Source organism: Mirounga angustirostris, unplaced genomic scaffold (assembly GCF_029215605.1).
Source record: "Mirounga angustirostris isolate CCGP_5_RB_7025 unplaced genomic scaffold, mMirAng1.0.hap1 SCAF_16, whole genome shotgun sequence".
Classification (NCBI taxonomy): Eukaryota; Metazoa; Chordata; class Mammalia; order Carnivora; family Phocidae; genus Mirounga; species Mirounga angustirostris.
Window position 1 is genome coordinate 26,562,653 of NW_026991724.1, and position 12,277 is coordinate 26,574,929.

Sequence of the window (12,277 nt, forward strand, 5' to 3'; positions counted from 1 at the left end):
CCACGGGCCCCCTTTGTGGGGTCCCCTAGCGGGAAGCCCGAGCGCAGCAGTAATTGGGAAAAAGCATCCTCAAGGAGCCCCAGGGGACGGCCAAGAAGGTGTGGAAAGAAAGCTTTCTCTTGCTTTCTTCCTCTCGTCAGCGGGGTGGATTGGTCGTTCTGAACCCCCTGTGGGGTGGAAGGAGCCATTGCCTTCTCTGGGGTTGTCCCAGAGCCGCGGTTGCCTGTCTGGTGTTCAGGGGCAGGTGCCGGGGTCTGGCCGAGGTGTGGGCAGATGGGCCTTGGGAAGGGGTGCACCGTCCAGCCAGTCAAGTTGGATCTCCTAATTTGTGGAGAAGAGAGAGAGAGAGCAGCTCCCGTGAAGAGTGGGGACTGAGAGCCGGACCTCAGTGTCCCCGCGCCTGAGTGACCGTGAGGGGCGGTGTGCAGGCAGGGTCTCTGAGGCACACTCTCTTTTGATGACTTGCACTGACAACTGGCTCACTAAGAGGGGCGTGCAGCCTTCTTGGCGCCAAGACCCCTTCTGTCCCGCGTCCCTAAGTGCCCCTTTGATCTCACCTCTCCCTCCTCCTCCGACCTCCCTTAGCTCCTTGAAGGTCTTTTCTCCCCTGGCAAGTGCTCTCCAGGCCCCGTTTCAGCTCCCCTGGCTGTGGCCCTGTGCTGAGGTCAGGACGAAGCCCCCTGTGGGCTCCAGGGGTCTCCGAACCTTCTCAGTATCCTGGATGAGAAAAATGATTCCATGTCTCATCCGAGTCCTGCGGCCTGTTGGGTGACACTTCTGTGCATCCCTCATGGATTCCAGGCTCCTTTTCCAAGGTTGCCTCCGTGGGCAAGGACCAGTGTCCCCATTTCGCAAAGGAGGACCCCAGGGGCCCCAGCCTCCCATCTCGTAGGTGGCAGAACTAGCTCTTGGGACCGGGAGTCTAGTGTGTTCCCTACCACACCATGGCAGTTTGCAGAGGGCTGAGGGCCATGCTGGTCACATGCTGCTCATGGCAGCCCCGTGTGCAGGCCTGGAAGCATCCATCTGACCTCACTCTCTCTAGAACAGGGAGCAGAAGCTTGGCCAACTGCGTGTGATACACCTGCTGTGTCCCATGCAGGCCCCACGGCCGGGGCCACGAGCCAGCTGGCCATGCTCCTGCTCTGGCTTCCCAGAGGGTCTCGAGCTGCAGCTCTTGCAAGGGACTGGGAGAAAGGGAAAAGCCAGCCTGTGTGTGCTTCGCCTGCCCTCTGGAGAGCGGGACCTGGGACTTCTCAGGGCCCACCCTCCTGGGGACAGGGCTGAGACATCCAGCCCAGCCCAGAAGGTCTATTTTGGCCTCTCTGAAGTCTCAGTGAGCACATCTGCCCCCTCCTGGTGGGTGGAAGCTGCCAGTAGGGGGTGTGACTTCAGACGCAGAGCCCCTGGGAGTCCTGCCTCTCAGCTGTGGCTCCCGGGGTATAGTGTGGGGGAGCCCAGAAGCCCTGCTGCTCTCAGAGTGGAGGCCTGGGGTCAACAGATGCCACTTGTCACACTAAACTCTTGGACGCTTCTTTCTGCCTCCCGGGGCTTTGGCCAGGTCTCCGTTTGAGCTACCCGAGGGGAGAGGCAAATCTCCTGCCCTTACCGCCTCTCCTCTGCCCCACTTCCGCACACCCCCAGCTCCTCGCCGAGACGGTGACCCTTCTTGGTGTCCTCCAAGCAAGCTATGACATACATCCCAGGCCCTATTAGCAGGTCATGGCCCTTGATTCTGTGTCTTTGTCCTTCCGTGCGTCTGTCTGTTTCTCTCCTCCTGGTGACAGGACAGTGGAAGGCCGTGGCAGGAGGAGGACTCAGGCGGAGGCCCCCCTCCCCCTCAGTATTTATCTCTTCCTCGTGCCTGTGCAGTCCCTGTGCTCAGTGCAGGTGTCAGCCCAGAGCGGGCCTGGCTGTGTTCCTGCTCACATGCTCTGTCTGTGTCCATGTGTCCTGGTCTCGCTGTCCCTTGTGCCCACACACCCTCCCCTCACCCCTTCTCTGTGTGCAGGTATCACTCCCTGCGGAGGTCAGAGGACAGACTGGGGAGCCTCTGCCTCTCTTCTGTGCTCTAGAGGGGGGTTGGGGTTTAAAGAAATCATATTCTCCCAAGAAGAGTGTTTTCTGGGGAGAGAACCCCAGACTCTTCATCACCTGTTGCCAGAAGCCGTGTCTTTCTCAGCTGCGGTTCCTTGCAGCCTGGCCGTGGAGAGGGGATGGCCCGTCAGACCTAGGACGCACACTTTGAGGGGTATAGGGTGAAAGTTGCTTTCCTAAGTCCTGATCCAGGCGATCCTGTCTCCCAGAAGCTGCCCACGGGCGTGGCTTCCTCTAGGGGAGGCCCTGGAGCCCCTGGCTCACCCATGCTCCTGCAGCCCCCGGCCTCCGGCCCATCGGCTTGCATCCCCGCCCCATCCCCGATGGTCTGCCCTGCCCCGACGGGCCCCCTCTCCTCAGCCAGGGTGGGTCCTTGGCTGTCCTGCTGATTGGCCACTACTTTGCTCATAGGTGGGCGGCTCTTTGGCAGCGGGAGGTGCTCGAGCCTGGCGGGGCGGCCGGGTGCGGCCCCCATGGTACATAGGATGGTGGTGACCATGTCCCAGCTGCAGGAAGAGAAAGCCCGGCTGCAGGAGGGGCTGGCCCTCCAAGACAGTGACCAGCAAGCCGCATCCAACCAGCTGCAGAACCAGGTACCTGGGGAGGATGGGATGGCAGAGGCCACTGCCCACCGTGGGGCAGGGCAGAGGACACTGCTTGGGGCCCCTAGAACCAACCCACCGGGCCACTGGCACGACGGACAGATAGGGTTCCCCACCTTGGCTCAGGAATGCGCGAGAGGGCAAGGTGGTAAGAGCCAGAGGCCTGGGTCTCCCCTCCTGCTCCTCGTGCCCCATTCCTTGTGCTTCCTAGAAGCGTAGGCTGTGTGTGCAGATGTAAGTGAAGCGGGGAGGTACAGGGGTGCTTTCAGCCCTGCGGCCACTGCGGAGACCACCCCGTCCAACTACCGGGCGGTCCTAGTAGACAGAATTCACTGCAGAGGCGACCCCAGGGAAGGCTGGTGGGAGTGCACATGGGAGGAGGAGCTCTCAGACTTCTGGAAGCCAGGGAGGGCCTCAGGTGTATGCTGGCAAGCACTGTCTCCTTCCTTGGCTGGCCAGGAGGACACGTGCAGACTCTGAGCTGCATGCCCTCTGGGGCTGACCATGGGCCCTCCCTCCCCACCTGCACGTGGGCCCTGAGGCCCCTGTCCGGGGGCTCAGCTCCCCCCACAGCCATGGTCAGTGTCTGTCTTTTGTGTCTGTGTGACCTTCCCCACTTCCCCAAAGCCCCCCACCCTGTCTCTACATCATCTCTACCTTGGATCCATGCCCTGAACTCAGGCCCCTCACCCTGTCTCTACATCATCTCTGCCTCGGATCTGTGCCCTGAACTCAGGGCTCTGTGTTGAAAGGCCTGCCTTCAGGTGGAGCCAAGTTCTTTCTCTGTGGTGACCCAGCATGTGGGCCTTCTGCTTGGGGGAACATCACTGAATACCGTGACTTGTTCTTGGTTCCAGGGAGCAGCAGATTACTTTTATGCATTTTTTTCAATGCAGCATTTTTTCCCACCGTACAGGTGTATCCTCTTCTCAAGAACTGTCTGTTCTGACCACTTGCCCCTTGCTGAGTCAGGTGGGCCTCCTTGGGGCGGCCCTAGTGCCCCGTGTCTCCCTCTGATATACTGACGCCCTTGTTTGCTACCTCTGGGCCTGTCTGCCTCACTGTCAGGGGCTCCTCTCGGCAGGGTGACACACCAACTTTGTGTCTCTGTTGCCTCCTGCAGCGTCCCTCTGCCTCCCTCTCTCAGATGTTTGCGGAGTGCCCGGGATCCACTGGGCACCAAGCTAACCACTGGGGACGTCCAGGTGCGCAGGCACGCCCTGGCCTCTGGAGGCTGCGGTCTAGGGTCAGAGGACAGACATTTGTTACATGCACCCATGTTAAGTTCGAAGAGTAACAAGGGCTTTCCAGGTGGGCACACACAGGGCAGGAGGGCTTGTACCAGAGGCCTTTGTCTGGGACATCAGGACCCGTTGGGGAGGTCAGGGACAGCCTCCTTGAGAAAGCAGTGCTGGAGCTAAGGTCTGGCATAAAGCAGAGGAAGTGGGTTCTGGGCTGAGAGAACAGTCTGTGCAAAGGGACTGTGGCAGGTGGAGCAAGCTGAGTAGAGGGGCAGAACCAAGGTTTGGGTAGCCCTGTGGGGCTGGGGGCTGGTCCAGGGCTCACACCTGCAGGACTTGCCTGGCCCATGGCAAGAGCTTGTCAGCAGCTCTTCTTTCCCTGACCTTCTCCAGGTTAGACTGTCCCGGCACTTCATTTTTGAAAAAGTTTTTTTTTTTTTAAAGGGCTTTACTGAAATATAATTCACATACCACAAAATTTACCCCTTTAAGGTGTACAATTTAAAGGTCTTAAGTATATGGGGATTAACATAAGAATAAAAAAAAATAAAGGTCTTAAGTATATTAAGATGGTGATGTGACCAACACCACCATCTAATTTCAGAACATTTTCATCACCCTAAAAAGGCCTATTTAGTCACTCTCCTTTCCCCCCCACCCCCGCCCACCCCACCACCTCTGGAAACCAGGGATCTGCTTTCTGTTTATACAGATTTGCCTTTTCTGAACACTTTGTAGAAATGAAATCATCACAATACGTGGCCTTTCATAACTTTAAACAAATTTAAAAAAATTTTTTTTCTTTTACTTTTTTATTTCTTGTAAAGATTTTATTTATTTATTTGAAAGAGAGAGTGAGCACAAGTCGGGGGTGGGAGGGAAGAAGCCTCCCCACCGAGCAGGGAGCCCAATGCAGGGCAGGGCTCGATCCCTGGACCCAGAGATCAAGACCTGAGCTAAAGGCAGATGCTTAATGGACTGAGCCAGCCAGGCACCCCCATTTAGCAAAATCTACTTACTTTTTACAGGGGAGGTTGAAGGTGAAGCATCTTAGCCTTTTGGTATCTTTGTGCCCCAGCTTTCCAAACCTTCCCAGCCCCTGTCTCTCCCATCCCCAGCTCCCCTGGACGACTGGGAGAATTCCAAATGGCTCCTCATCTTTGCTCGAGTTTTATCCTTGAATTTCCTCACTGCCAGTTCTTTCCTGAAAATTTCAGAGGGCATCCAGGCCTGAAGCTCCAGGTCTCTGGGCTCCTCTTCGGAGGGTCCAACTCTGTGGAGCTATGTCCAACCACATGGGCCAAGGGCCAGTTCGAATCCTGACTTTGGGCACTACTCAGCTGTGTGACCTTGGGCTGGTTATTTGCCGCTCTGCACCTCAGTTTCTTCATCTGTAAAATGGACATCATAGCACCTGATGAGCTGAGCCGATTATGTTGGTGTTGCTGCCACCACCACCGTCTTTACTGGGAAGAGCTTTGGATCTGGAATCACACGAACAGGGGTCCAGTTCCAGCCACGCCACATGCTAGCCAGGCAGCTGTAGGAAGTCACTGCCTCCCTGGGCCTTCATTTACCGTTCTCTGAACTGGGGCTGATACAGGGTGCTCTGTGGTTAGCGGCTAGCTCAGTCGTGAGACTGGACAGAAAAATGGATGACAAACGATAAAGTGCTGCGCCTCGTGAAATATCGCTTCTGCATGCTCTGGTCTCCTGTGGGCCTCACTATGGTTTGACCCAGACCGACCCTCCTGCTCTTCTAAATGTTGCTCATTTAAGAAAAGAGATGGACACTCTGCCTCATGCTCATGGTGCCCTATTCCCAGCCTTGTCTAGACCTGCCTTCTGGATGTGGCTGCCTTCCCATGTTGCTCTTCCTGAAAGGCAGTGTAGCCCTGGTAGTGGAGTTTGAGGGTCCCATGGGGGTCCCACGGACCCAAGTTTCAATCTGACATCCACCATTTAGTGGTCAGGTGACCTTGAGCAAGTTGCTTAACTAAGGCTTCATCTCTTGGAATCTCGGTTTTTCTTCCTGGAAAGTGGGGATAATAATGGTATCTACCTCACAGAATTGGGGGGTTAAAGTGATGATCTTAGGAGGTCCCCGTGCCCTGCTGGCAAAGCTGACTCAGTAAGGGGGGCTGCCGTTATCCCCGCTGGGACCTAGGCTTGAGGGGGCTGCGAGAGTCTTCGGAGGTGTACCCGCTGATACATGTCAGATGGAGATATTTGTATTTACTGGGCACCCACCGTGCTCCTTGTGGGGAGCAGTTGGACGACAGGTCCCCAGTCCTCGGGCATCCAGCTGACCCAGGCCACAGAGGCCACTGGTGGTTGGTCTGGCAACTGACATGTGGTTGTGGTTGGTCTGGATGACCCTCCCCAATGTTGGCAGCAGCAGCCCCAGGCCACATCCTGGTGGCCTCGAGCTCCCCCTCCTTTGTGGATGTCCCTGGAGCAGTGGCCTCCACACCCCCAAGGCTCCTGCCAGTGTTCCAGACTGCACTCCCTGCATTGCCCTTGAACCTCAAGGTAGAACCTCAAAAAATTGTGCTCAGAGGCCACAGACTGGCAGCCAAGATCTAGCCTTCAAAGGTGTCTTGTTTGCCTGCTTTGTTTCTCTTCTTTTAACAATTAAAAACATTGTGATAGAATACACATAACATAAAATTGACCATTGCGGCCGTTTTGAAGTGGTATTAAGTGTATTCACACTGTTGTGCAACCATCACCACCATCCGTCCCCAGAACTCTCTCCACCTTGCAAACCTAAAACTGTTCCCATTAAATACCAACTACCCACTCCCCCAACCCTCTCCCCCAGCCCCTGCCACCCACCTTTCTACTCTCTGTCTCTGTGAATTTAGCTATTCCCGGTGGTTCATATAAGTGGAATCATAGTATTTGTCTTTTGTGACTGGCTTATTTCACTTACCATGATGCTTTCCAAGTTCATCCATACTGTTGCAAATGGCAGGATTTCCTCTTTTTTTTTTAAGATTTTATTTATTTGAGCGAGAGAGTATGTGTGTGAGTACAAGGTGGAGGTGAGGAGCAGAGGGAAAGGGAGAAGCAGACTCCCCTGCTGAGCAGGGAGCCCAACACGGGCTTGATCCCAGGACCCCAGCATCATGACCTGAGCCACCCAGGTGCCCCAGGATTTCCTTCCTTTTTAAGGCAGAATAATATTCCATTGTATGGATACACCACACTTTGCTTATCTGTTCATCAGTGGACACCCGGGTTGCTTCCCCATTTTAGCTATTATGAATAATGCTGCTATGACCATGGGTGTGCAAATATCACTTAAAGATATTTTCACTCCTTTTGGGTAAATACCCTGAAGTAGAATTGCTGGATCATATGGTAGTTCTAGTTAAAATTGTTTGAGTAATCTACCGTCCTGTTTTCCATAGCGGGTATACTATTTTACATTCCCACCAGCAGTTTCTCCACATTCCCAACAATATTTGTTATTTTCTGAGGTCTTTTTTTTTTTTTTTAATTAATAGCCATCATAATGGGTGTGAAGTGGTATCTCATTGTGCCTTTGATTAGCATCTCCCTAATGACTAGTGATGTTGAGCATCTTTTCCTGTACTTATTGGCCATGTGTCTGTCTTCCTTGGAGAAATGTCCATTCAAGTCCTTTGCCCATTCTGAACTGTTTGTTTTTGTTTTTGTTTTTGTGGTTGAGTTGCAGGAGTTCTCTCTGCATTCTGAATATTAACCCCTTATCAGTATATGATTTGCAGATAGTGTCCCCCATTCCGTGGGTCGCCTTTCTACTCTGTTGATGGTGTCTTTCGATGCACAGAAGGTTTTATTTTGATGAAGTCCAGCTTATCTATTTGGTCTTTCTTGCCTGTGCTGTTGGTATCCCATCCAAGAGAGCACTGCCAAATCCAGGACCGTGAATGTTTTCCTCTATGTTTTCTTCTAAGAGTTGTATAATTTTAGCTTTTACGTTTAGGTCTTTGATCTTTTTTGAGTGAATTTTGTCTGGGGTGTAAAGCAAGGGTCCAACTTCATTCTTTTCCATGTGAACGTCCAGTTTCCCAGCACCATTTGTTGAAAAGACTGTCCTTTCCCCATTGAATGGTCTTGGCACCCTTGTCAAAAATCAATTGGCCACGTATGTGAAGGCTTATTTCTGGGTTGTCTGTTCTATTCCATTGGTCTCTATGTCTGTCTTTATGCCAGTACTTCATAATTTTCATTGCTACAGCTTTGTAGTAACTTTTGAAATCAGGAAGTGTGAAACCTCCAACTTTCTCTTCTTTTGCAAGTATGGTTTGGCTATTTGGGGTCCTTTGAGATTTTATATGAATTTTAGGATGGATTTTTCTATTTCTGCAAAAGAATGTCATTGGAATTTTGATGGGGATTGCATTGAGTCCGATGATCACTTTGGGTAGTAGGGACTGACATCTTAACAATGACAATCCATGAACGTGGAACGTGTTTTTTTTTTTAAGATTTTTATTTATTTATTTGAGAGAGAGAGAGCACAAGCAGGGGAAGGGACAGAGGGAGAGGGAGAAGCAGGCTCCTCACTGAGCAGGGAGCCCGACATGGGGCCCAATCCCAGAACCCTGGGACCATGACCTGAGCTGAAGGCAGATGCTTAACCAACTAGGCCACTCAGGCGCCCCCCCGCCTTTTTTAAAGATTTTATTTATTTCAGAGAGGGATCGTGGGGAGAGAAGCAGAGGAGGACAGAGAGGGACAAGCACACTCTGTGCTGAGCACAGAGCCTGACACAGGGCTCGATCTCACGACCCTGAGATCATGACCTGAGCCGAAACCAAGAGTTGGACACTTAACTAACTGAGCCCGCACAGGCATCCTGAAGAACAGCTGATTTTTACATGTTGATTTTGTATCCTGTGACTTAGCTGAGTTTGTTTATTAGTTCTAATTGGCCTGCTTTTTTAGTAATCAGATTAGTTGTCAATTTTTTTTTTTTAAGATTTTATTCATTTATTTGAGAGAACAAGAGAGATCACAAGCAGAGAGAAGAGGCAGAGGGAGAAGCAGACTCCTCATTGAGCAGGGAGCCCGATGCAGGGCTTGATCCCAGGACCCTGGGACCATGACCTGAGCCGAAGGCAGATGCTTAACCAACTAGGCCACTCAGGCGCCCTAGCTGTCAATTTTTAAACCTGAGTTAAGTTCACATAAAAATCTGGACCTCCTATTTTGTCAGAAAATACTGGAAGACGTGGCATCTCTGGGCTGCCGTTCCCATGTGGCACCCACTATGTGGAGCTTAGGAGCAGTCCTGCCCTTGGCAGAAGTGAGCGTCCTTCCTCTGACTCCCCCGTGGTGCCCCGGCCTCCAGCACCCCTCCTGCCCCACGTCCTGCCTGACAGCCTCACGCAGAGATTCTGCTCGGCCTAGCCCCTCGTGCATTCAGCATTCTTTCTACATGCGTTTACTGAGCACCTGCTGCGTACCAGGAGCCCACACAAGAGACAAATATTGCCTTCAGGGACCTTCATGCTAACAATAGAACTCATTAAGTGATTTATGTGTATTATCTTATTTAATCTCACCTAATCCTCCAGACATCCTCCCAGGAGTAGCCTCCTTGTCCCGATGAGGAAAGAAAGAGGCATGGCCATGTGGAGACTTCTCCACGGTTATCCAGGGGGCAGGGTGATGTCTGTATTAGAAAGCTGGAACTGGAGGGTATTATGCTGAGCGAAATAAGTCAATCAGAGAAAGACATGTATCATATGACCTCACTGATATGAGGAATTCTTAATCTCAGGAAACAAACTGAGGGGTGCCGGAGTGGTGGGGGGTGAGAGGGATGGGGGGTGGCTGGGTGATAGACACTGGGGAGGGTATGTGCTATGGTGAGCGCTGTGAATTGTGTAAGACTGATGAATCACAGACCTGTACCTCTGAAACAAATAATACATTATATGTTAAAAAAAAAAAAGAAGATAGTAGGAAGGGAAAAATGAAGGGGGGAAATCGGAGGTGGAGACAAACCATGAGAGACGATGGAGTCTGAGAAACAAACTGAGGGTTCTAGAGGGGAGGGCGGTGGGGGGATGGGTTAGCCTGGTGATGGGTATTAAGGAGGGCACGTTCTGCATGGACCACTGGTTGTTCTACGCAAACAATGAATCATGGAACACTTCATCTAAAACTAATGATGTAATGTATGGGGATTAACATAACATAATAAAAAAATAAACATAGGTAGATAGATGATAGATGATGATAGATAGATGATAGATTAGATAGATGGCAAATATTTGGAAACTTTGGGAGATTTATAAATTATAAATACAAGGGGCGCCTGGGTGGCTCAGTCGTTAAGCGTCTGCCTTCGGCTCAGGTCATGATCCCAGGGTCCTGGGATCGAGCCCCACATCGGGCTCCCTGCTCCGCGGGAAGCCTGCTTCTCCCTCTCCCACTCCCCCTGCTTGTGTTGCCTCTCTCGCTGTGTCTCTCTCTGTCAAATAAATAAATAAAATCTTAAAAAAAAATTATAAATACAAAATAAAATATTTTACTTTTCTAAAAAAAAAGGAAAAAAGAAAGCTGGGCAGTCCGGCCCTAGAACCCATGTGCTCAACTGCCCCTCAGTGGCAGAAGGACTCGAATGTGCAAACTTGGCAGTGGGCAGGGCAGGGTGGATGGGGCCAGATGGGCACAGTCAGTGTTCATGTGGCCACGAGTCAGGTGTCTTGCGAGGGCGCGTGTGTGGGGACAGGATGGGGTGCTTCCCAAGGCTGCCCCTCTGGCCTCTCTTTCCTTGGGGTGTTCTGGGTCCCAGGACCTCTTGCCTTTTCAGCTCAGCCACGCCTTGGTCTTGCCATTTCCTCAGAAGATAGCCGGTGACCATGAGCAGGGCCTGGTGGGAGCCGGGGAGGTCGTCCGCAGGTTGTCTGGGCTGATGGGAGCAGACAGCTGAGAACATGGACCTGCTCAGGGCGGCCCCACCCTCTTCAGCGCCTGCCTCTGCTGAGAGATGGGAATGCGGCTTTGGGCCAGACAGGCCCCGGCCCCCCGCTCCCACTGAGGTCCTCTGCCCCAGGCCCACGACCCAGTTTCTCCGGCTGCCCGGGAGCCTGGGCCGGGGCAGGGATGTTGCACAAGCCCAGCCTGGCCCCTTCCTCAGCCCTGGGGTTGACAATGGCAGCCCGCCAGGAGCCTGCTTCTCCTCTGGCCTGGCTCTCCACCCGTGGGAGTGTGTGCGCTGCTCTTCTTCCGTTACTTCACGTGTTTATTGAGTATCTACTGTGTGTCGGTCACCTGCTGGGGTCGCCTGCTGGGGCTGGGGCGTCTGACGGGTAATAGAGAAGGTCCCTCCCCTCCTCGCCTCCAGATGCAAGCGCGCCGCCGCTGACTCAGAGCTGGGGAGGGTGTGTGAAGGGATGCCTACAGGGGCCCTCTCCCCTGGAAGGCCTTGCTCTCCGGTCCGGTTGACCCCCAGCGCCCCACTCTCTGTGCTCACCGCTCCCGAAGCAGAGCCGTCTGGGTGGAGGGCAGCCGTCCCGCGCCCGAGCAGTGCACATTCTCATTCCCCGGCCCCAAATGGGGCGGGCCTGCCGGGCCACCCTGCGGTGTTGGTGGCCCGTGTCCCCTGCACCCCCTGTCTGAGACGAGCCAGGAGATGACTGACACCTCTGACGAAGAGCCTTTTATAGCCTCTTGCTCGACCCCCCACCCACGCCCCCAGCCTTTTGCGGCCCCTTCCTTTTGGGGCACCCCTCAGACGTTCCAGGCAGAGCCCGGGAGCATCCAGAGTTCAGACTGTGATGCAAGAAGGGAGCTGGAGCCTGGGCGGCGGGCGGGCATCCTGACCCCCCGAGGGAGCACTGGAAAACCCCGCTTTCGTGCATAGGGCCTGTGCGCTGGTGGCATGAGGGACGAGCGAGGTCGGGGCGCACCCACCTCGGCGCTGAGGAAGCGGCCTGTCTGGGGCACCTGCTCAGTGCAAGTGGGTCTTCCCGGGGCGATTTCTGAGGGAAGGAAGCGGGGGGGCAGAGGCACCCCAACCTTTCAAAGGGAGGTAGACCCACCTATTTCAGGATGGCGAAGTGTGAGAGGAATGCATATTATTTGAGACTTAAAAATTGCCTGGAAGCACAAGGAATTTGTCAGGCATAATTGTACAGTCCAGAGACCTCCGCTTTGTGGTGTTGCATTCACAATTTTGTTTCGGGATTTTTGACTTAGTATGTTGAGGAGTCTTCTTCCAGGTCACTTAAAACTTGTGACAGACACAGCCGGAACCATAGCAGTCTGCGTGAGCACTCGCCGCGACTTACCTAACCATTCCCCTAATGCTGGGTATCGAGGTTACTCCCAGCT

At 53.4% G+C, this 12,277-nt stretch overlaps 1 protein-coding gene across 11 annotated transcripts in view; it reads left to right on the top strand.

Annotated features, from left to right (window-relative positions):
- The window catches only part of KIFC3 (kinesin family member C3), a 69,052-nt gene that overhangs the window by 27,121 nt on the left and 29,654 nt on the right, over positions 1-12,277 (top strand). For 7 of the 11 annotated variants that reach the window (XR_008507304.2, XR_010408167.1, XR_008507303.2 and 4 more), the window contains one exon: positions 2,509-2,690. The exons of 3 other annotated variants lie outside the window; for them this stretch is intronic. Coding sequence is in view for 1 of the 8 variants with exons in the window: in XM_045891039.3 (XP_045746995.1) it covers positions 2,509-2,690 (182 nt within the window). In the remaining 7 variants the exon portion in view is untranslated. Of the gene's footprint in view, positions 1-1,561; positions 1,720-2,508; positions 2,691-12,277 lie in introns of all 11 variants that reach the window. One more of the 11 variants, XR_010408169.1, reaches the window with a different exon arrangement.